We start from the raw sequence: 24,513 nt of genomic DNA, 5'->3' as shown, positions 1-24,513 counted from the left end.
ATTCGCACCCGTGACTGTGGACCGTGACCCCCGCGGCGGGGGTCGCCCCCCCGGACACAACAGGGGCTCTGAGGCAGGTGGTGAGGCGCGGCGGTTTGCCCGCCAGGCTCCGGGAGCCGCATCCCCCTCATGTTTTTGCAGCACCTGGAGTTGGATGTTGCTCTGCAGCAGAACGCAGGGCTACGAGAACCACAGAACCTCGCTGCCCCCTGAATGTGCTGAGGACCGAGAGGCCTCCGACTGCGCCCCCCCAGCCGCGCCCTGAGCGTGCCCGGCTGTGGCCGACCGGGGGGCGAAAGGATCCACCGCCCCTTGGTGCTCTGGCCTGCAGGCAGCGCAGCCGCCCCCAGAAGAGCGTTATTATTTTCAATAACGCTTTTAGCAAGGCCTAGCAGTCCCAGGAGCACCTGACAGGCAAATAAACGTCGGCGCTCACGGCTGTCCCAGCACCCAGCTCTGGGGCGCTGGAAGCCCCCCGGCTTTCGCCCCGGCGGGGCTCTGCTGCCGGTTTGCCGGGCGCCGCTGCGTCGCGGACGGCCGCAAACGCTTCGCCCCCCGCCGCGGCGAGGCCTCCGCGGGCTCGGCGGCGACGCCCGCCCAGTCCCGCAGGCCGGCGCTGGAGGCTGGGCCGGGCGGTGCAGGGGGCCGGGCCGGTGTCTCCGCGTGCAGCCCCGCAGGCCGGCGGGCCAGCAGGGCGGCCCGGGCCGGGCCGGGTCGGGAGGCGGGGCCGGGCGGGGCTTGCGGCAGGGCGGGCGGGCGGGCGAGCCGGGAAAGGCGCGGCGCGGAGTCCCGTTAGAAGTAGTGCGGAGCCCGCGGAGAGCACCACCGGCGTCGGAGGAGCGACCTGCCGTGCCCAGTCCGCCGGGAAGATGCCGAAAACGGTGGGTGTGGGGGGGCTCGGCTGCGTTGGCGGCTCTCGGCGGCGGCCGAGCGGGGCCGGCGCCCGGGGCTGGTGTGGCGGCGGCCGGGCCTGGCGGCGGGAGAGGACGGTGGCGGCCTCGGGCGGGCCCCTCCCGCCTGCGGCCCGCCCGGCGGCGAGGCGCGGGAGGCGCCGGCGGCTCGGCCCGGCGGCAGAGAGGAGAGGGGGAAGGAGGGCAGCGGTCGGGCGGGGAGCGGAGCCGCCAGCCCCTCCATCTTGTGCTTCCCCTCCCCGGCCACTCCCCGCCCGCCGCCCTGCGGGGCCGGGCCGGGGCCCGCCTGGGCTGTGTAACGGCGTGGCGGGCAGCGCCCTGCGGGGCCGGGCCGGGGCCCGCCTGGGCTGTGTAACGGCGTGGCGGGCAGCGCCCTGCGGGGCCGGGCCGGGGCCCGCCTGGGCTGTGTAACGGCGTGGCGGGCAGCGCCCTGCGGGGCCGGGGCCGGGGCCCGCCTGGGCTGTGTAACGGCGTGGCGGGCAGCGCCCTGCGGGGCCGGGGCCGGGGCCCGCCTGGGCTGTGTAACGGCGTGGCGGGCAGCGCCCTGCGGGGCCGGGGCCGGGGCCCGCCTGGGCTGTGTAACGGCGTGGCGGGCAGCGCCCTGCGGGGCCGGGGCCGGGGCCCGCCTGGGCTGTGTAACGGCGTGGCGGGCAGCGCCCTGCGGGGCCGGGGCCGGGGCCCGCCTGGGCTGTGTAACGGCGTGGCGGGCAGCGCCCTGCGGGGCCGGGGCCGGGGCCCGCCTGGGCTGTGTAACGGCGTGGCGGGCAGCGCCCTGCGGGGCCGGGGCCGTGCGGCCGCCTCGGAGCGCGGGAGCTCCGCGGGGCCCGGAGGGCGGTGAGTGAAGGCCATGGCTGCCGCCTCTGTGCTGCGCCCGGGAGAAGATCGGGCTTTCACAACTCGTAATTAGTCAGCTTGAGTTGCTAGGGAGCCTTGTCCCAGCTTGACTCAAGGTATTTCTTGGCTGGAGAGATCTTGGTGCTTCAGAGAAGTCTGGTCAAGCCCGTACTTGACTCTCCCTTCTCGCAGCAGGAGATCGGTGACTAATGAGGAGCATGGGGTTTTTCCATTTAATTTCTCCTCAAAGAATTGGTCCTAGCCTGTCATTGATAAAACAGGAAGGAGCAGGCTGGAAGGCTCTGGATGTTACCTCACTGGGAGTGATCTGGAACGCCTGAGAATATCTAATGTTTAAGCTAAGAGTCTGTGGTTTATGTAAAGGGGAGAAAAAGAAAAAAACACCGGAAACAAAACCCCACCCCTATGCCAGTGGAAGTCGAAATGGAATCCACCCCGGTTATATTTTTTTTAACAGCTAGTTTAATTTTATTACTTTGAAATAGATACTAAACGCCTGTCTGACTGACTTCTGCCTTTCCTGCTGTCTTAAACGCCAGCTCTCTGCGACAGTAGCTGGATTATTTTTTTAAACATCAACATCTAAATTATATCAGCCTTAAGCCAAGGAAAAGGTAAGATGCCATTTTCTGAAACTTTAGAAAGGCCTTTCTTCAAATATCAGCACTGATGTAAATCTTCACTCCCTAAAAATAAATACAAATACAGGCAACAAGTTCAGCAAGAATAACAGAAGTAGCTCAGGTTGTGGGACTTCCATGTAACGTGCAGTTGAGGCCTTTTAGCTAGAGAGTTTGGTGTTGTGAGGAGCAGCTCCTTTTAGTGTGTATCAGCCCAGAAGTCCTGCATATCATGCTTGTGAGGCAGAACTTCCGCTAACAGCCTGAGCCCAATTGCTGGGACTCTGCGCTTGCTACAAGGTGCTGGTGGCAGCCTTTCCATCTGCAGACACACCCTGGGCTGGGTTTGCCTTCTCAGCCTGCTGCTTTCTGGATCTGACAGAGCAGTTCTGCTTTCAGAACCTTTTAAAACATCTCTAATGCAAGTGGTTTGCTATGGTGCTGTGTGTTGCACACCACAGGCACTGCGGAACACGCTTCAGTTGTGTGCACGCATGCTGAGGTGCAGAGCTGCAGGCCTCCTGCTGTATCAGCCTTTGGTTTCCTGCCCCATCTGCCCTAGTTGTGGACCCAACTGAAATAATATTTTAAACATTATTTCTCAAGCTGTGGTTTGCAGGAACAGGATATGCTGGCATAACTGTGAAATCAGTTCTTCATGTGAAAGAAACATGACTGCTGGTGTGTTAGCTTAAGATTTGTTAATAGCTACTTAATTAACAAAACAGTAAACTGCAAGTGAGACTCCTCCGTCAAGGTCAAATGTAGGTGGAACTTGAGCAGTTAGATGTAGCTATATGTGGGCTTCATCACAAAAATAAATCCATTGTGAAGAAGACAGATGGAGGAAGTGTTCCAGGGAACAGTTCTGGCTGGGCAGGAAAAACATTTGTGTCTAAAGTGTTTGGTAGCTCTTATCATTCATCTTGCCAAGCTTACAGAACACGCTGCTGCGTGGCTTGTGCAGCAAAACCTGTTGAGTTCTGAGTCCCTACTCCTCACTAAGCTAGGCTAAACGTTAACACATCTAGATAGAGATTGCCATTTTGCTGCATGAGATTTGCTACAAGTGGCAGTATGCTTTGGTGCGCTATTAATAGGAATCCAAGATTCACTCTGGTAACCTTTGAACCAGTGGCACATGATTTGCTATTGTGAAGCATACCGACTGTGTTTGGGGGGTTTGGTTGCTGGAGGCCTTGCAGGCTACCTAGGAAGTCCATCAGAGATCAGCCTACTGATCCCACCATGCTCTCAGCAGGAAAGCTTCACTGTTTTGTCTGGAGTGATCTTACAGGTATGCAGCCACTTCTGGTTTATAGGGTTTTTTTGTTCTGAAAAGTTTGCAAGATCTAAACAGTTAAAGCACACACCAAAGAGGGCATATAATTCTCCCCACGCTTTGTATTGCGGAGGGGTGGAAACAGTGGTGCGCTAAGATGCCTCTTGGAAGCCATCGTCAAGCTCTGAAAAGTCTCTCCTCCAGCTGTGAGAAGTCTGTTCGTTGGGTGTGAGTAGGTTCTGATCTCATACTTACTGACTAGAGTCCTGGTCTCACTGATTCATTTCAGCCTGTACAGAGTTGGAAGTCATGCTCGGTTCCAGATCTTGATGGAAGTGAATGAGCTGTCATGTTGATGGCTAGTCCAAACCCAACTTGAACTTCAGTATTACAAAAACCATCTTAATGGGAGGAGTGGGAGGGAAAGTGACCTTTTTTTGTACCGGTCATGCCCATTTCATGGGCTGATGCTTTACTGTGGTTTCAGCTGTTAGGAAAAACCAGCACTTCTCTTATCGGGATTCATTAACTATTTTGCCTATGAATGAATGTACTTACTTTGTGGCTATATGAATGGATAGGCTGCTGGACTTGAAACGTGAGCAGCTGTCATGTATGAGGTGTGCATTCAGCTGTCCTATCACTAGGACTTGAGCATTCCTATGTAATGTAGTCTCTAGTTAGTCATTGTAGAGAAATGGGTTTAATGAGAGCTGATCTCACGAACACAGAAACCTTCAAACTAAGGTATAATGAAATTTGGACTCCTCTTATTGTATTAGCAGAACTAAGTGTTTCTGTTCAGAACATAAATCTCCAGGTTTCTAGGACAGAGTTACTGCAGAGAAAATCAGCTTGGACAAGCATGAAATCTTCAGCACAAAAGAACAGTAAGATTCATAGGTCTCAGTTCTATGATGCCAGTTAGGAATTTTTTGAACAAGTCTTCTGCTGTTGCCTTTTCCCTTAATACTTCTAAAACTTGGTGTAGCAATAGCCATCAGGGCCCTCAGGGACCCTGTCTGTAGCTTAAACTGATGGTCCTGATTCCCAGTTGGGCTCCAGAGGTCCTTGAAGCATATCTCACTCTGTTCTTTGGAACTGAGTAGGTTGGGTTAGGAGAAAGGTAAGTGAGAGACTGAGGTAGGTATCAGTCTTCTGATTGATTTCTGTATGTGTAGCTACTTGCTACCAAATGCTGCAATAAGATGGCACCTATGAGCAGAGTGCTACACTTGTTTGGGTGATTTTATTTAGTTATTTTTGTGTGTGTGTGTAATTTGCCAAGAAGTCTTGAAAGCTGAGGGGGAAGGGTGTACAGTGACAGAAACCATGACTTGTGATGGATGGACACTTTTCTTTTGATGCTCAGGGTTTGGATCCTGCTGTGCCATGAGCATTCCGTATGCCTTCTGTCTTACCTGAGGACCAATCCTTTGGTGTTTTATCTCCCCCTCTGCCTTACTCAGTACAACTTGGGAAGCTTGGCAGTGCTGATCAAAGTTAAGACAGACTTTGTTGTGACACTGGTGCTAGCTTCTTAGCATTAGAAGAAAGGTACAATGAATTGAGCTTGCCTATCAGATACATGGAGTTGCTGTAAAAAGGTGTGTTTGGGAACTCACAAAGACATTGCTTTATATAGAAATCTGTGTTGCCGCTGTTGGTGAATTTCAGATGACTTTGTACTTCAGAAGCAACATCAGCTAAAACATGCTGAGTGTACAGTGGAACCAGGTAAACTACTGGACCGGTATACAATGAACTATCTGAATTATATGTAGCTTTACACCTACCATGGGATTTTACAAAACAGAAAAGGCCTTTACTCCCAGGCTTGTATTGTGTTCATCAGCTTGGTGCCTAGATCCTGCAAGAATAGTAAGGTCTTACCCCTTGTGCTGATAAAGCAGTTAAGCCTGATAGTGAGCAGAAGCTTTTGTTTGGTACGTACTTCTGGGCCCTCTCTGTTAAAGTTAGATGAGGAGTTTAAAGAACACCATTGATAAACTAGCATTAACTTTGTTTTTATATATTGATAAAATCTTGCTTCCCCTTGTTACGGCAAGCCTTGGGCCTAACTGGTAGCATTGCGCAGAAAACATCAGTTACAGCGGCTTCAGACTGTAGTGAGCAGGAACTGTTCTGAGTCCCTGGTCTGAATTGTTCATCATGATCCAGTTCTTAAAACTTTAATGTGACAGTGTTAGGCATAAGAGTGCCTACCAGAGATTCTAGAGAATTAGCTGAGTCCTTTCTCTTGCTTTTGACCTCTTGATTTGTTGCTTGAGGCAGATGAGCAAGAAGTAGGTTGGTGGGGTGCACAGAATAAAAGGAGGCCAGGGAAAGCTTTAGGTCTGCTGCTTCTGCTGTAAGAATCCTGTAAGGAAAAGAGTGCCTAGTGTCAGGGGTTGGTTGTCACTCACTTCTTGCAGATACCCTGTCCCCTTAGCACTTACAGGTGGTACCTTCTTTGGACCTGTGAGGGGTTGCCGTGCTTTCCTTGGGGTGATCTGCCTCGTCTGATTAATCGCCCCTGAAGGTTAATTACAGTTGCTGTTCTCGTGAGGATAGTTCATAAGATTTCTTAATATGGACTCCTTTTTTTGACAGGAAATGGCATCACTGCCTCTAGAGGAAACTTGTTTCAGTTTTTTTATGTATAATGTCTGGTCTGAAGCGCAATCCTCCTGCGCAGAGCTCGCTGCGCTCCCAAGGTAGCAACGTGAAAGCCAGCTGGAGAACCGAAACGGCACTATTCAAGCACCTTCTGCTTTTGCTTCTCGGGAAGCTGGGCGTGCAGGGGGAACAGGGCCCTGGCTGAGCGGCTGGGCTCTGCTTGGCCTTGCTGATCAACTGAGGCTTTCACAGAAAACCCCTCTGGAAGAGGTAGCTCTGGCCCTGCGCCAGTTTATAAGGGAAACTGACTAAAAGCTTCCTCTGGCGACGTCATCTCCTGGACTCTTTCCTGGCTTGCTGCAGCTCAGCCTTATTTGGCTGATTTTTTTTTTTTTTTTTTTTTTTTTTTCCTTCTTCACCCCCGGCGCCCGCCCCCCCCCCCCCCCCCCCCCCCCCCCCCCTTCTGTGCAGGGAGAGGGCCTCTCTGAATTTGCACAATAAAGCTGTTATCTGTGCTTAATCGCTGTTCCTAGGACTACAGTGGGCTCTGCCTGAGAAAGTGATTCAAAATCTCAACACTTAACTCCTCGGGTGTGTCGGTCGTCGTCGTCGTCCCCGTATTTCCCCGCCCGCCGCCCGCCCCCCCCCCCCCCCCCCCCCCCCCCGGTGACTTGTTTGTCTGTCGAATGATTATCCTAGAAATCAGCATCGCCCTGCGAGAAGTCTCTGCTGTTGCAGACACACTATTGGAAAAGAGGAAATCTCTCCCTGCCCAGGAATAATCCAGGGCAATTAACTGATGTAAATTAGGAGCACTAGTAAGCAGCCAGTTAATTGCTTGCTTTTCCCTAGGGGAGTTTGGGAACAGCAGGGATTTGCATGGTGCAGCCAATCATACTGCATCAAAGGAGTTTGTTTTTCTCCCATCTGAAACTTCTAAAGCAGGCTGAAGTCTCTAGATTCGAGGAAGGCTACTCTTCTGGGCAAACCTCTCTGTAACGCTTCTGTGGTTGTTTCTAGGTGGAGCTTTCAAGTGTTTTGGAACCTGCAGGCATAAAACCCACCCTTCTAACTCCAGTAGCTAGTGTTGACTCTTGATGTAAAGTTTAAAAGATTGTGCAGCAAATACTTGGCAGGGATGTAGGAAGAGACAGTCACTGACAGGCTTGGTGGTTATAAAACCACAGGATCAGCTGTAACTGGAGGTTTAAAACCTGAAATTGCAGAGGTTTGGGCCTTATATTGACAAGAGACAATTGTGGCTACAGCCACTGTGAATACAGAGGTGTAGGTGATCTAGTGCTGCTTCCTTCCTGTGCAGCTGTGAAAGGAGCTCTTCACTTGTATGAATGTGTGATCCTGTGATGGAGCACTGGGGCAGTCATAAATGGCTGGCCCTTGTATAGCAGCTTGTTGAACTTAATATTAAATGGGGAGAAAACACTATTTTAAGAGATTTTTAATGGTATGATGCCTGCAAAATGCTTTTTCCTAGCTGTTACAACATCTCTGAAGCTGTAGTTGTTCTGAGGAACCTATTAAAAAATACGAAGTTTGGGTGAGGGAATGATGTTTGGTTCTTATCCCATTCCCAGGCGAAGAAAGAGGAGCATTTGGCCACGCTAGGTTTCCCTTGGCCATTGCTGGTTGATGAATAGCTACAGACAAAAGCACAGGGGTGCCCCTAATGGAGGAATGAATGAAAAAGCTCTGAATCTGATCTGCTCCCTAGAGAAACGTGCAATTTGGCAAGAATGAGATGACTGACTAGGAGGGGGAAGAGACAAACTCCTCTCTCTGCCAGCAGTGATTCTGTGTAGAGGAAAACGAAATCTCAGGAGAGATCAGAAAGGGTAACTGAAGTAGTGAATAAGAATGGCGTGGTATGTGTGGGTGCAGGCAGATCTATGCTCTCTTGCAAGTTTCTAGTTCTGTTGGTCAGCTTGTTTCTTAGAGGAAGGCTCCTCAGGAGAGCAGACTTCACTGTACTGGAGGGTGAATACTGTAAAGTCTTGTGGGTTTTTTTGTTTTGTTTTTCTTTAGGGGACAGCAGGTTAAGTCAATGTTAGAGAATCTTGTGTGCAGCATATTGAAGAACTGCTATTCTGCAGTTTTATGCCTTTAGATGCTTTAAAAAGAAAATACCTGGAAAACAAAACTGATAATTTCCTGTAGCCAGGAGCCATTCTTGTCCATCTGTATATCACTGATTTGTCCTCTTCTCTGTAAGAAGCCCTTCTGACTTAAAACCTTTTTTCCCCTCTGGATTGGGAGACCTGGTTATGGTGGGAAAGTGACTAAGTACAGGAAAAAAATTGCCATTGCAGTCTGATCAATCACATAGTCACAGCATTTAATGTATTTGGTTTTATGCAACACAGGCTAGTAAGGCATGAAGTTCTAGGCTAAATCTTTACTTGCCATAGCTTTTAAACTGTACTGAACTTTATTAATTCTGTGTTTGGTTACAGAGCAAAAAATTAGCTGCCAGACAAGTTATTAGAGTGCCAAGGCTTTTTCAACTTCCCCTGAGGTGTGGCTTTTTGTTCATAATGTCTCTAAGAATACTAAGGTATAACTTTTTTCACCCTTTAAATATGCTATTCTGGAAGAGTGAATTAAAAAGTCTGTTTCCTTAATAAACAACATTTTTATTCAGGCTGGCTGCTGGATGAACAGGAGTGTTCTGGTTGCATGTTTTTGTCTCTACTAAAATCCAGAACTTTATATCATCCTAAAATGATTGTAATCCCCAGGACTTGCAGAATGGCAGCAAATGGTTCTGAAAGCACTCTGTAAGGAAGTAAGGCAGTTCCACTGCTGACAAATTCTAGCAATATCAAGTTGCCCAATAAAAAAGTGATGATACAAAACCCACACCGTACTTGGTGGTCCAATACATCCTCTTACGTGAAAACAATCCTGTTAGTATGACATCTCACTGGCATCCTTGGAATTCTAGTTAGAAATGATAAAGAAGGAGCGATTTGTACATGTACAATAAAAGAAAGGCTTTACTTACTGATAAATTAAGCAGACACTTTGTGAATGTTTGACCTGTTAATATGTAAGTTAGCAAGAGGCATTTGGCATAGAAGTCTTTGTACAGACCTATTTAGAAATGCTTTCTTCCTCCATGTGTGGAAGAGGTGGTTCTTGCAGTTGTTGACCAATGGTGTATCTGTGAGGAAAACTGAGTAAGAACTGGTGCTCCAGATACATTTTTTTTTTTTTTCTTTCTCCTTTTTTTTTTTTTTAGTGTTAGAAAAGTAATGCTGATAATTGGTCAAGAAAGGGTCAGGAGATAAAATTTTTTCATTTTTGTAATAGTAAGTATGCTTAACATTTGTTTCAGTTGTATGGAGATGGTAGACATTGAATTTAAACTAAAAGAAAACTTCCACTCTTGTCCTTCCTTTCCCCTTATTTTAAACAAGAATTTTCATCTGCTAACATGTTGGATATTGAAGGCATGGATATAGTTTCAGATATGCTCATTTACTTTCATGGTGAGTTTCTTCTTGCTTTCATATTTTATCTTGAATATACAGCTTCAAGATTGTTAGAGTAGCTTTCTAAAGGTGGAAACTGGAAAGTTAAAGGTTCCCAGTGAACTTGGTTTCTGTAGCTTCCTTCAAAGGAGATGAAGTTTTTCTGTGTTAGGTTGGGTAAGAGCTTTTAACTTGTGAGGGATTTCGTCCTGTAATGAAACTATTTTTCTGTTCAGTGTGCCTGCAATATACAAAATGGTTTTTTACCTTTTTGTTGGGCTCTAAAAGAAATAGATAGGACTGTCCATCACAAAAATAAAAAGAATGTTTCAATTGGAAGGGACCTAAAATGACCATCCTGTCCAGCTGCCTGACCCCCTCAGGCTGACCAAAAGTCAAAGTGTAGTATTAAGGACATTGTCCAAATGCCTCCTAAACACTGCCAGGCTTGCGGCATTGACCAGCTCTCTGGGAAGCCTGTTCCAATGTCTGACCACCCTCTCTCTAAGGAAATGCTTCCTCATGTCCAGACTAAGCCTCCCCCTGTGCAGCTTTGAACCATTCCCAGGTGTCCAGACCCTGGATCCCAGGGAGAAGAGCTCAGCACCTCCCACTCCATGTGTCCTCCTCAGGAAGCTGCGGAGAGCAACAAGGTCATCCCTCAGCCACCTCCTCTCCAAACGAGACAAACCCAGCGTGCTCAGCTGTTTCCCATGGGACATACCTTCCAGCCCTCTGGATGCGCTCCAGCACCTCCACATACTTAAATGGTGGGGCCCAGCATCGTGTGCAGTGCTGAAGATGAGGCTGCCCAATGCTGAGTGCTTAGGGACAGTCCCCTTTCTTGACTGGCTTGCTCTGCAGTGTCTGATGCCCCACAGGGTGCAGTTTGCACTCCTAGTGCTAGGGCTTGCTGCTGGCCCCTTATGAGCTGCTGCTGACCAGCACCCCCATGTCCCTTTTTGTAGGGCTGATCTCTGGCTGCTCCTCTCCCATTTTAGACTTGTGCCCCATGCTCCTCCATCCCAGGTGCAGAATCTGGCATTTGTTCTTGTTAAATTTCATGCCATTGATGACTGCCCAATGCTCTAATCTACCTAGGTCCCTCTGCAAGGCCTTCTGGCCCTTGAAAGACCCAGTAGCATCTTCTGGTTTGATATCATCAGCAAACTTGCTAATGGTGCATTCAACTCCAGCAGCCAGATCATTGATAAGAATATTGAACAGCACTGGCTCTAGGATTGAGCTCTGAGGAGCACCACTGGTGACCAGCTGCCAGCCAGGTGTAGCCCCATTCACTGAAGCCCTTTAAGCCGTGCTTTCCAGCCATTTCTTCACCCAGTGCACTGTAAACCTCTGCTCATCGCACAGTTGGACAGCTGGTCCAGAAGGATGCTGTGAGGGACAGTGTCAAAAGCCTTGCCAAAATCCAAAAAACCCTGCATCCACTACCTTCCCTTTGTCCTTTAGGTGGTTGATGTTATCATAGAAGGATATAAAATTAGTTAGGACTTTCCCTTTGTGAACTCATGTTGACTGTGCCTGATGATTGCCTTGTCCTTTAAATGCCTTTCAATAGCACCCAACTAATTAGTTGGTATCTGACCACTAAAACAGATCTTCTAGTAACTATATGCCAGGAAAGCAAAATTACCTGGAAAGCTAGATGGGGTGAAAGAAACTTGCTTGTATTGTAGCTTATGATGCAGCTGAGATAATAGAATACTCTGTGTCTAAGTAATAACAGCGTGCAACATCATGACGCAGGTTGGCTTGGTGTGTGGTTTGTGTGTGTGTGTTTTTGTTGGGGACAACGGGTATACCAACCCCCAAGTTGTCCTTTCAGGATGACACTAGGTTATGTTACTCATGATATTAATGTATTCCACTAAGTTTTGTTTGACAGCATTCATTAATGGAGACACTGCGCAGCATGTCTAAGAAAGCTGTTGCCTTTCCAGTTTACTGTTTGTATCTACTATATGTTACATACCAAATGTTAAGATAACGCCATGCTCGGAGATGAGGTCAAAAGCTTGAACATCAATAACTATTTTGCCAACATCTGGTTATTTCATTTGCCCCTACATATATCTTTATATGTAGGAAACTTAAAATCACTTTTTCAAAAGTGGACTAGTTCATTTGTTTTATTGGGGTAGATAATAAGAACTCTAGCAGAGATGTATTGAATCCAGTGTCTGGCTGTATTCAGCGCTCTGTGGCTACAGTTAATCCTCAGTGAAGAATCAGAACTCAAGCTGAGAAACCATTTTATTTCTGAAAATGTGCTGTGTGAACAACTGGATTTTTTGTTGCAATATCTGTATTTTTCACCAAGGAGCACTTAATGTGTGAATTTGTTTGCATTGGTGAAATACAGGAAGCGAAGAGCAGTAAAATGATTATATTCTAGGCAATATTCACAATCTCCTAGAGAACCAGAAGCTGCTGTATGAATGAACTGTGACAAGACTGCTCATTTTGTGAGCAGCCTCAAAAACTGTAAGGTTATTAGTAGCTTGAATAATGGGGTCAGAAAAGGCTAGTATTACTTAGAATACAGGAGAGCTCTGAATCTGTGGTTGGGAAGGTATTAGGCTTTGAGAACGTTCTTACTCAGCACCATAAAACACTTTATCACTAAACCAGGAAAACACTTGGAATAAGCTATGTGTCTCAGTCCTCCAGCCTGCAGCTCTGTTGTGCTGCCTTTGTTACAGAAGCTGGACTGTAACTTACTGTTTCCTGGAATACTGAGATAACAAGCTTTCCTTGCTGCTAGAAGGTTAGTCCTTTGCTCCAAAAGCAAGGATCCTCTGTTACCTGAACCTGGTGTTAAAAAAATAAAATAAAAAAAAAAATCAAAAAGTGTTTACTACCAACTTGATGTAATTTTTTTTTTTTAAAGCACTAAATTGCACCTCATACTGATGGTATTCTGACCCAGCTGTGACAAACTGGGAAGCGGTAAGGTCTAGCAGTATGCTCCCAAAGACTCAGAATTTTTTTGCTTTCCTTTTAATGACTTGCTACTGTAACTGCTTCAGGTTACGTGAAATTTGTAGACATTGGTGTCTTCAGTGCTGATGGGCACAATGTATACCTAGAGTGTTGTGTTGACAGCCATAAATGTGGAAGCTAGTTCAAGCTCAAAAACCTTCGTTGTCTTTGTTTTTGGTTTTTTTTTTTTTCCTTGCTCTCTGGTTTGTTACTAACATCTCAAGTTGAAGGTTGACTGCAGTCTGCAATGTAACATATTATGCTCAGTTTGAATATCCCTCTGTACACCCAACAGATTAGGGTAGAGAACTTTTTTGCATGAGGATATGTCAGCATTTTCAGCTGTAAGAGCATATCACTCTAGTGTCTGTCTTGAATCTCTGTATCAAAAGATAGAGCAAGTAGAAGGACTAACTTCAAAGTCACTGCAAGATCAGAGCAATCAACTGGAGATGTCCTGAACAATACTTGCTTCGGCATCATGCACAGGAAATGTGATGCTATCTTAGTTTTGTTCTGACAAATGCTAAATCAACTAGAAATCTGACAAACTGTTGCCCTGCTCCTTTGCTGTTTCAGTTCTGACAAATTTAATACATCAGCTTTGTAGCTTGCTCTGTACTTGATTCACCTCTGTGCACCAATTACCTCTCTTCTGCCACTAATCACCAAGTGCTTAGTCAGAGGAGGTGACCAGCCGCATCTCTTTCATGCTGCAATAAAAGCTGGTTGGTGGGTGTCTTGTTCTTTTTATGCAGAACCCCTCAAATTAGTATAATGTATTTCAAATTTAAGATTTGCTGCATCATGGCTTGCTTCTCAGTAAGCTGGTTCCCTCAGTTTGGAGGAGGGGTGCATGTTATGTGGCTTCCTTTGTGTCTTGGGACTGTGCTGCATTACTTTGTCCTTTCAGGTTTTTCCTCATCTCTTTGCAAATGGTATGGTCTCAGAAATGTTTGTCATAGAGGACTTCCCAGTGAAATGCTTTTACAGTCTTCTAATGACAGGTGTGATTTGGCGGCGTTCGGAAGGATTTGAAAATCATTTGGATCTGAGGGGATTCAGACAGTCTGGTAAACAAAGTGATTTCATTGGTCTGCCATTCCCTTAGAGAAAGGTGGGTTATTAGATTCATTGATGTGGACTTACCCATTTTCATGACAAGCCTGAGCAAGAGTAGTTAGCTGCTCTTACTGCTCCTAGTCTTCTGGGGATGTGCTGCAGGGGGTGAGGTATCTGTGTGCAGGAACATACAAGGAGCCCCAAGTTTTGATCAAAGTTGAATTAATGCATGCAAATCCTATGCTGCTGTTCCTTAGCATATGGAAAAAACCTGAAAACATACCCAAAAGCAACCCTATGCAGCAGATATGAGTAAGAGCTAAGCTCTCAAGCTGACTTATGAATGCTCTTTGCAAAAGATTGCTTTGCAGACTCCCTACCTCCGGTTACTGTAGTAAGTTTTATTGTTTGTTTTGTAAGTTATATTTGCATGTATGTTGCCTTACACAGGAGATATACTCATCATCTGGCTATCTCTTTTCCTACTATATGGTTGTGTTTCTTGGTTTTGACCTCCAGCTTCAGGAAGAGCACTAATAGAACTGCTTATCTGTATGTTTGGCTGCATAAAGGTAGTCTGTAACATCTGTTTGTGGAGGAGATTTAAAGGATCTAAATATCGAAACTGAAATCATGTAAGGAAACTGCTCCTGCCTGCTTGACAGAAGTCAGTTTCTGTCATGAGCGTTATAAATGTTTATGTTAATGCAAGGTAGCTCCACAACAGTCTCTGCAGTCTTGGAGAATTACTGAAAAAGTGAAGCTGAGAGAGAAGAACCCAGGAAGTAATCTGGTCCAACCCCATGCTCAGAGCGAGGTCATTTCAAAGTTAGAACGTTTTCTAAGTTAGATTGGATTGTTCGGGGTCTTGTTTTTGTACAGTGGAACAAAAGTTCTTGACAAAGACAACTTGGAAAGTACTGGAACTTGTGAAGTGTTGCATAGGTGCCTGGAAGTTCTTAACCTTGTCTTCTAGGGTGCAGAGGCATGGAGAAAATAAAAGAGCTAGTTAAATATGGTGATTAAAAACTATCAAAAGCAAACCCTGTTTTAAGGAACACCTAACAGAAACCCATTCACCTGTGAGTGCAGCTATCTGTTGTGTTTGCTGGTACAGTTGATCTATGCAGGGTGTCTCTAGTTATGTACAGGCAATATTATAAAAACACCTTCCTACATGAAGCTAGCATAGACCAGAAGATGTTAAGCCGCAAGGGTCCTGCAGCAGTATGTTAGTGATGCTTTTGATGGCTGCTGCTTAGCAATGCTTATAGCACTGATTCAGAACGTGCAGCCCTGTAGCAAAGTGGGAATAGGCTGTCTCTGTAGCAGTCACTGGAACTCGTAAGGCTTTATTCTGTTCTTTAAATTCTTACCGTCTCTAAAACACTAGAGACAGCTACAGCGTTTCATTTGGGTCCAACAGATATCAAATAATGTTCAGGTAGCTGTAACTTCTTGTTTTAACAGACTTTGTGATAGCACTCTGAAAGATTACAGAAGAAATACTCTGGAGTGGAAGGGTAATTAAATGGGTTTTTATTAAAAAAAAAAAAGGTCTGTTTTTTACTTTTTCCCCTCAGTTTAACCAGGCTTTCTTTGAAAGGCTACATGATACACTGTTACTTTTGCATCTGAAATGGTCTAAGTGATACCTTCTGTTGTAGCAGTTTTTTTGACTGCTTGGTCTCATGGTGTCTGCCTGATCTATAGAATGCCCACTATCATCTTCTCTAAATTCCCTGTGTTGTAAGGGTAGTATGTGATGGACTTGTATTTAAAAGGAAGATATGATAATAGATCTTATTTGACCATTGGGATATCTGGACATTTAACAATGTCTTCATGCATGTATCTCTGTCTGGAGTGAAGTTTATATGAAGTTTATGTCAACTGAAGTTTATCAGGCATTCTTTTCCAATAGCCTCCTTTCAAACAATGTATTTCAAGAGGTGTATGAGTGTGAACTTGAGAGTGTGCATTTAATTGCAGCCTTTAATGAACTAGATAAACTTGGTTGCATGTTCGAGGGCTTTGATGGTTTGCTGTCACTGTAAAGTTTTGGTCCCATCTGTGTGTTTCTGCCTTGCACTGCCTTTGACAGTCCAACTCTATGGTGCATCAGTTCTGTTCTGCTAGCTTGGTCAGATTTATCCCTCACCAAGCCACATGTGCACATGCCGTTAACACAGTTTTCTGCCAAAGGGTTGGGCATTGGAGTTGCTGCAGAGGATAAAGCAGGAGTGCCTGGGAGCGAAGAGCAAGAAATGGTTCAATAGCCTGGCCCATCTTGTCCCATTGTACCCAAAAAGCCATCTTACCCTTCCCTGTTCCTGTCATCTGCGCCAGTAGCAGTACTCTGGTGTAAATGTAGTGAATGGGACCAATGAGATGGTTCTGCTGGGGAAAAAATAACAGATGAGTTATTCTCAGCCTGATTCATTCTTTGGTCCTGCTTGCAGCATAGTCATGGAGTGCTAATGGGAACCGAAGAAGGCCATTTGGGACAGTGCAGGCCACGTGGGATGGTGTGCCTTGGTGGTTGGACCGCACTCTGTGTGGGCTGATAATGCTCTCGGCAGCTCCCCACATCTCTGCATCCCTTTGGGAGCCCCTTGAGACACAGGGTTCTGTGTGTTCTGGTGTGGTAGCTACGCTCTATATTAGGAAAGCTCAAGTGCTTGAACTAGATGGAGCTTAAAATAACAAAAGGTACTTAAGCAATGACAGGCTGGTCTTTTATGAACTCTGTACAGTTCCAACAGAACTATTTAAAACCTAAAATAGGTTGGTGGTGAGGGAAGCAAGTGTGGGTGGGGAGACTGAGTATTAACTGAGCTGTTTCAGGGAAATCCTGTGTCTTAGGGAAGCATGACCTAAATGGATAGGAGAAGGCAGCCAGCCTAAATGAGACCCTGTACCAAAAGGAAGTTGCAGGATTTGTCTAGCACACTGGAAATGATAAAACTGCAAAGCAAGGATGATGAAACAGCTTTACCTCACACTTCACTATGCCTGCAGTTAAATCTGGAGGGATGGCTCATAGTCTGGGCAGTCAGATCCCACAGTAAGGCTGTGTTCTAGCTCCTAGAAGTCTGGCTATTGTTCAGTTATTCAGTGAGGGCTGTGCGCTGGCCAAGAACTCGATGTGCCACACCCAGGCAGTGCCTGGGATGTCTGAAACAGGCAGCCCTGTGTTCAGCCACCCCTCTCATTACCAGTGAGCTGAAATGCTAGGTGTCTCTCAGTTGAGGAACAGAGAAACAAGTCAAACCAATAAGCACGCTTCTGACTTGCTCATTCAAACGTGAGAATCCTTTGGAAGGAACAGCTCAGTCACAGCAGTTATCTTCATGTTGTCTGTGGAAAGTCTCTTGAATGGTAAACATAGTGTCTGAGCATAGCTGCTTTTTTTAAAATTTGCCCTCAATTCTCAGTCACCTCTAAACCAATTCTTAACTGCAGGTGAATTTAGAGACCTTTACATGGGGAATGAGTAATTAGTCTATTGGCTCACGAACCTCAAGTACTTACTGTACACGTGATGCCTCTGTGCAGTTCGCACTTGTCCTGTTAGCATCCTGTCTGGATCTTGTTCTTGTTTTGAGCCCCTTCCAGCAAAATAGCTGCTTGTAACTTTGGCAGACATCCACTGGATGCTGGGTTTGGAAAGCTTATTGGCTGTCTGGAAATGGGTCTTGGCTACCAGGCTTGTCTGCTTAACCCCTTGAACTGGGTCTTTGCAGCTGTTAAATGGTACCGGGGAATCCCCTGCCTTTGGAGTGAAGCTCGGGAGGGAAAAACTGGGCTAAATCAAGTTTAGGGGTGGGGGGAAAAGCTGCTGTCCAAGAGTCTTTTCTGAAAATCTGAAATGCTTCCAGTGGTGGTGGGGAGTGCTGGAACAGTTTTGCTGGTTAAATAGCTGCAGTAGCGGGCAGGGTCATTAACGCTAGTGTGTGGTGTGCAGCTGAAGGGGTGGGGGGCACAGCGTACTTGTTTCTAAGCTGTGGACAGGATTGCCTAGGAGGAGCACACAATAGCTGTGAGGAATGCCACCCTTACCACTGCTGGCATTTCAGAAATGCCCACTGCCTTTAAGTTGAAGAGCTTTAGCTGGGGATGTGGTTAAGCTCAGACATGTGAAGTACAACTGCCAACCCTACTATTAGTGTGCAGAGGACGTAATAGGCATATACTGTTTCTCCAGAGAATAGCACTTTCTAACAGGCATAAAACAAAGGAGTATTTACAAAAAAACACACAAAGCTATCTGGAGTGTGGAAGCTGAATGATGGCAACTGCATTTTTGAGCTTTACCTCCTGATCCAGATGATGGGGAAAAGGCGTCAGGGTTTTCCCCCATGATTCTTCTTCAGTCTCCTGTTTTTTGCCTACAAAGGATGTTCTCTCTGGTACAAAAATAGTTATTCTAAGGGCCTCTTCAAACTAGTTCTAAAGAAATAGCAAACAGCAACGTTAATGGCTTGGAACAGCTAAAGGAAAGCAAAGGGAGGTGCGTGAGGAATCTATTTATGAGAAAGGAAATGGCAAAAATAGAGGAATTAATCCATTGCACGAGGTTGTAAGTTGTGTAATAAGAGGCATACAAGTGTCTGGATGTGACTGTAAATGTGGGGGACTCACCCACAGCTTCTTTTACTGGCTTAGTACACTCATCTTGCAACTCCTTTTGTCAAACTCTTTGCCCTGTGGACAGCGTGGCAAGCTGCTAGCAGCTATGGTGTTGAAACACCACTGGTAGGATATGACAACTTGCTGTCTGCTCGCTTGAAAAGGAAGGAATTCTATTCAAGTAGCTTTAACTTGGAAACATGTCATTAATGATTTTAGAAGCCATGCTGTGCAGGGGTAGGGGAATTCCCTGTCTTTCTTTTTTTGTTGTTACTGTTTTGAGTGAATAACTTTATAGTAATACTCTTATAAAGTAGAACTTTTATTCCTGTAAAAGTTGCCTGCCCAAATCAAATCACTACTGAAATTGGGTAAATGATTCCTCCAGAGTTCTAAAATGCTGAGTTCTCCAGTCTATTAAGAAACATTGGCATAGCCCTGGCTTTGTGTGTCTCTGTGTTCTTGTATTACTAGCATGTGCTCTCTAGTACTAATTGAAGATGACAGCTCTGGACCTTTGAAACACTGATTATGAGAAAACTGAAAAGTTGGGGCAGGGTGGGTGAATGAAGGGCTCTAAAGTAAGGCAGTTGCAAATGTCAGTCCCTTTGCATAAGGAATAGGCTTTTTTTTTTTTTCTTTTAAGCCCTTTAATGAGCTCTGAATGTGGTTTGAAGGAGACCTCATTCTTTACAGAGAGTGTCCTTGGAGGTAATAAATCTGATTCTCCACCGCCTGAGGGGAAAAAAAGAAGCCCTAGTTCATGTAAGGATGCCTGAAGTAGACTCCCTGTCTAGATATGAGTAATTGATCTCTGGCCTGATGGACATGTCCTGCAAGGAAGATAAGATCCCCTTAGACCCCTCTGAATACTAGGTGTTGATCAGCTGCAAAGGGGGGCTTCAATGGAAGGTAGTTGTGGCTTCTCACACCTAGTCTTGAGAACCAGAAAACCAGCACAACGATGCTGTGTTGCCCTGCTCTGCAGGCATTACCTTTTCAATGGCAGCAAGTGTCTTCAAGGAAACTGATTATTTTTTTTCTTGTAGGAACTTTCCTGTTTACCACTGACTATATGGAAGAAATTTATTATCACTGGGAGATGAGCAGTCAAAATTTATCTCGAAACAGTTTCTTTTGTTAACAGCCAAACAAATACATATCTGGGGCTCTGATACTACCGTATGACAGGGTTTATGTTAGGATAAATCACTTGGTTTCCTTTTTTGAAGCTGACTGCTTTAGCATTAGGTTTTGTTCCAGATTTTTAGAGCAACCTCAGTCAGTCTCTTCTCCTTACCCTTTCCAAGAGTAGGGATTGGTTCTTTCAGCCACTGGATGCAATGCCTGGTAGAAACCCTGTCAGAAAACTTGTATAGAAAATGCTGTTGGGAATGGACACAGAACCAACTTACTTTGAACTCTTTTGTTAGATAAAGCAGAAATTCTCTGCTTTTCCAAGCTCTGCATGGGACTGAAGTACTTCTAGCACTTGGTGACTAATGTGGAAGTTTTTAGAGCGGCTGACCTGCAGGGTAGCTTTTTAATGGCCAGTGTGCTGTAACCAGCTTCCCCCTTGCCCTGTGTGAATACATCAGTGCTATAAAGGTGAATTTTGCTGGAAGTTACAGGCAGAGTGCTTTCTGCATTGGCAGCACCCCTTCGGTGCCTCTGCTGAAGCAAGACATGTGTCAGATGTGCATGTATGTCACAGGGCATGTCTGGCTTCCTGCAGCCCGGGCTCTCCTTCCTCCACCCTTTCTCAGCTCACTTTCTGCAAGCAGGCTCTTCAAAGCTGTGAACTTTCTCAGTCTTGCCTGCTGTTGCTGTGGCTTGCTTCCTGTGGCAGCTTTTTCCTCTTGCTGTCCTCAACATCTTGGTTTGCGAAGCTATGTGAAAGCTGTGGCTTGCTCGCTGCATTGCCTTGCTGGGGACTGAGAGCAAGTGGTGGAGGTTGCTGGGGGACAGCTGTAATGTGACTTTATTAAGGTGTGGCTCCACAGCAGTTTCTGCATCTTAACTGGCTTGCTCCTGTGTTGCTTCACAGGGAAGGAATAAGACCATGTGAGTGCAAATCTAGTTAGATTTAGCCTGACTGGTGCTTTGCTGGCCGGGCTGGGCGCTCGTGCATTAACAGCCTGGGAGCTGGGCACAGCTCAGCACCTCTGCGGTGTCGGAGGACACCAGAGCCGACAGAACTGTCTGTCTGCCTGGGATGTCGGCTAGTGGTGCCGTCTCCCAGCTTTTCTTTAGTTTATCATTTGGCCAGCTTGCTTGTATATGATAATCATGCTGCAATTCATGTGATTTGCTCTTTTAACCATTTTGAGTTCAAATACTGACCCAAGTATGAGATTTTATTGAGGATGCTCAGGCCTATCTGTCATTTGATTTTTAATGAAGGCAGTTTGTTGGTGTTTTGTGTTTTTTTTTAAATGAACTGATTAATATAGGTGGTTTGCTTGGGATAGAGCAGTATATTGCGTGTGTGGCCACAGGGCTCTGCACGTTAATCCAGTGGCTGTGGACTCTGCTTGAAGACTAGGATCGCATTGGTGAACTATCTCTAGATCAGTCAGCAGCAATACGCACTTCCCAGTGGAATCTGGAGGATGCTGCCAGTTCTTCATGTTTTGGTCTAGAGCCCAGTGATGTGTGTTTCATAGCATGCTGGGTGTACGATCTCCTCCATCCTTCTGCAGGGGTGGTGGGGGTAAGGGAACAGGCCAGAAAAAAAATTGTTACTGGGGCTTCTTTCTGTGTTTCCAGGCTACCGTTCTTGATGTCTCTGCCAAGCTGAACTCAAAAAGTGGTTGAGCCCATTAATTGAGATTGCACTACCCAGTCTCTTGTTTCTATTGTCATTGGCAGCCCACAGAGAAGCCCGCCCTTCCTCTGTAGGTGGCTTTTAATTTAGTTTTATTATAGATACAAACTGGAATTTCCCTCAGTAGATGACACTGAGCTGTGGAATTCAGCATAACAATGGATGAAATTTGACGGAAGCTTCATGTAAACCTGTCATTTCTGGCAGAGTCTGACTGCTACAGTTGGCATTTTTTTTGCTTTAATGACAGCCATGTGTCTTGTTCATGTAAAGTCATCTGAAGCTTATAGTATTGAGCTGGTTTTAAATGGTGGTTGGGTGCATATTGTAACAACACAAGAAATGCAGTAAGCTGCAACATCCCTGGGCATCTTGGTACCTTCAGATATTTGTTCCACGATCTATAGCTGACCATCCTGTGTAATGTCTCAACATACAGCAGGTACAGACAGCTGGGGTTTGTTTATGACTAGCATATGGCTGAAAGGTACAGTCAAGTCCATATCTATCTGATTTTGTCGGAAATGACATTAAAAATAGCCCCAACTGAATAACTGACAACTACTGCAAAATGAGCTTAGATGCTGTGCTGCCAAATGTTCAGAAAGAACAGGGGATGGGTGGGGAAAGTGTATTTTTGGGTGGGGTTTTTTCCCTTTTTTTTCCCCCCTTCTTTTTACAACAATCATGGGGGTGTCTTCTTTATCTGGTAAAATGTTTTCAGCTAATGACCTTTGCTTGTGTCCATTTTTAATCTTACTATAAGATGACTAAAAGATGTATCATCAGCTCTTTGTCTTCAGGCTTTGCACTAAAATCATTAGGGATTCTTTAAAAGGTGAATTCCTGCTACAGGCTGTAGTTAGGTACCAAAACAAAGCCAAGACACAGTCAGTGACTGTAAGGGTGATGTTACAATGTGTACGCTATAGCACAAGTTGTACTTGGGGCTCACTGGTACAGAGTGGATCAAAGGAGGGCAGGCATCTTCATCCACTATATTACGGTGACTTTATCCAAATTATCATCATGGGGTGGAATGGGATGCCTCTTTAGCTGTATTGCCCCTCCTGTGGCTCCCCTGAAATGAGTTGTGTCCCCAGCTGAGCCGGGAGGAGGGTGGTGGAGAGGGCTGGCATGCTCCTGGGAGCCCTTGGGAGGGTTAAGGCTGTCTCCAGGGCTGCAGTGCAGCAGTGCTGGGGCTGGTACCTGGGGTGTGCCTGCTGCTGTTCCATTCCCTGATGAGCTTAGGGGTATGAAAAGGCTCTCTAAGACTGCTGGAAGGGGGCTTGGTTTAATTAAGTGTAATCCCTTTAGAAATTGCAAGCACTTTCACATGACCCGATTCCATCCTCACCCTGACACAGAGGACCCAGGGCTGTTACAGCAGAGCGCTGGCACTCGGGAAGAAGCCAGATGTCTGTGAGTATTGGTGGTGCTGCAGGTGGGGGGCATTACCTCTGACACTCTTCTGAGGCCAAGCAGAGCACAATGCCCTGTCTCGCTCTGTAGGTTGGCATGTGATTCCTGTCCTTGTAGCAGGCCTGCGTTGGCTGCTGGTGTGGTGGGAAGTGCAGCCCTGGGGAGCATTTGTCCCACAGAAAACACTTCCGTGTTTTAAGGGACAGGAGAGCAATTCTCACTGTAACAACTATACTGTTGCTAGTTTTGCTGAAAGCCAAAACTGGGAAGGCTTTTAGATTATTAGAGTGCCTTATGTGGTGTTGAGTTCAGAGTTTGTGCAGCTCCAGCTGGATTTGATGTGCTTCTCTGGTCAGAGCTGTTGAAACTGATGCATGCTGTTGGTCTAGTATCTTTACCTGCAGCAACTGCTGCTGGGTGAACTGGTGCCCTATAGCATAGAGGGGTCTATAAATGATGGCCTGGAATTTCTTTTTGACTGGATTACTTATGTTCCATAACAGTCAAGTATAACTCTTCCCTATGCCATTTTCTCCCAGAAAATAGTCTACTTTATGGCTTGAAGCTGGGAAACATGAGTATCTGAAGCTTGAAGCCCTCAGACCAGCAGGGTATAAACAGCTTCCTTTCATTTAGGAAATCCAGGGAGGAAAGAAGCTTTAGCTCAGGGTCAGGGTTTTTCAGAGGTTGATGCTCTGTTGTGCTGACTCTACCTATTATTCTGACATGAATTTCCTAGTACCCTGTTCCTGTCTCAGCTTACGACAAACAGAACTGTCTGTTCTACCTCTTGCACCACTCGGTGCGCTGGGACATTAGTACAAATAATACATCCATTCCTTGGTGTGGCGGTATCAGTCTTTCCTGTTTGTCGTGCCATATGCAGCTACAGATTTTTTTCTTGGGAAGTAGTTAAAGCAGGTTATTAGTAGGGCTCGCTCAGAGACCTGGAAGGTAACTGATAGCCACTGCTGCTAGTAAAACTTGCTGGGAATCTCAGTTGGGCAGAAAGTGAGACTTGAAGGTATATGGGCAATGTTAAAACACCTGAAAAGATGGTGCAAATAGGTGCCTGGTACCACTGTCTATTAAGTGTGTTTCCTGTAGCCTGCTAAACACCATGGGAGGAGGGTGGTGGTGTCCTGTAGCTTGTGAAAGCTCTTAGTTGTCAAAAGGAGCTTTCTTGGCTGCAGCAGCTCTGTGGCTGTAACAGTGTCTCTTCCATGCAAGGGGTTCTGCCTGTGACAGGAGTCCTGCCCTGGCCACTGTGCTGTCCTTGGCAGCAGGAAGCTCTTTAGTATGCTTTGGTAGTGGCAATCTTTAGCTGTGCTTAGACTGGTAGAACAATGGTAATTCCTCAAATAGAGAAGAGGAAGAGTTGCTAGGTTTCTAGCTCTTTCCTGTAGCTATTACGAAATGAATCGGTTAAATGTGGGCTTTTTTTCTTGAGTGTTTTTTAGCTTGGTGAGTGTAAATTTGCCTGTTGAAATATGATACTCGAATTTTCTTGTAATGTGCAGGATGGCCACCTCAGGAAGCTTTTCATATAATGTTGCTAGCTCTTTGTATGTAAAATACTATATTAAATGATGATGGAAAACCAAAAGAAGGCTATTTTGAGGCCACATACTAGGATAAAACCTCTGGTTTAAGATCTGAGCAGAATGCAGAGAGTTGCAGACACTTGGGTGCAGCAGTGAGTGCATTGTAAATGCTGTGATGAAAAAACTCAATGAGTTGCTTTAAATAGAATTTGAGTGTAATTTACTGTGTTAAGATAGGGTTTTTT

The 24,513-nt window shown here is 46.1% G+C and overlaps 1 protein-coding gene across 1 annotated transcript in view; it reads left to right on the top strand.

Moving 5' to 3' along the window:
* Positions 1-753: 753 nt before the first annotated feature.
* MSN (moesin) overlaps positions 754-24,513 on the top strand; it is a 47,888-nt gene continuing 24,128 nt past the window's right edge. The window contains exon 1 of the mRNA XM_055818011.1: positions 754-881. Coding sequence (XP_055673986.1) covers positions 870-881 — 12 coding nt within the window. The 5' untranslated portion in view covers positions 754-869. The remainder of the gene's footprint in view (positions 882-24,513) is intronic.

The sequence above is a fragment of the Falco peregrinus genome, chromosome 13 (genome assembly GCF_023634155.1).
Source record: "Falco peregrinus isolate bFalPer1 chromosome 13, bFalPer1.pri, whole genome shotgun sequence".
NCBI classification, from domain to species: Eukaryota; Metazoa; Chordata; class Aves; order Falconiformes; family Falconidae; genus Falco; species Falco peregrinus.
Note: the sequence above shows the minus strand (reverse complement) of the source record. Positions and strands in the feature narration are given on the sequence as shown.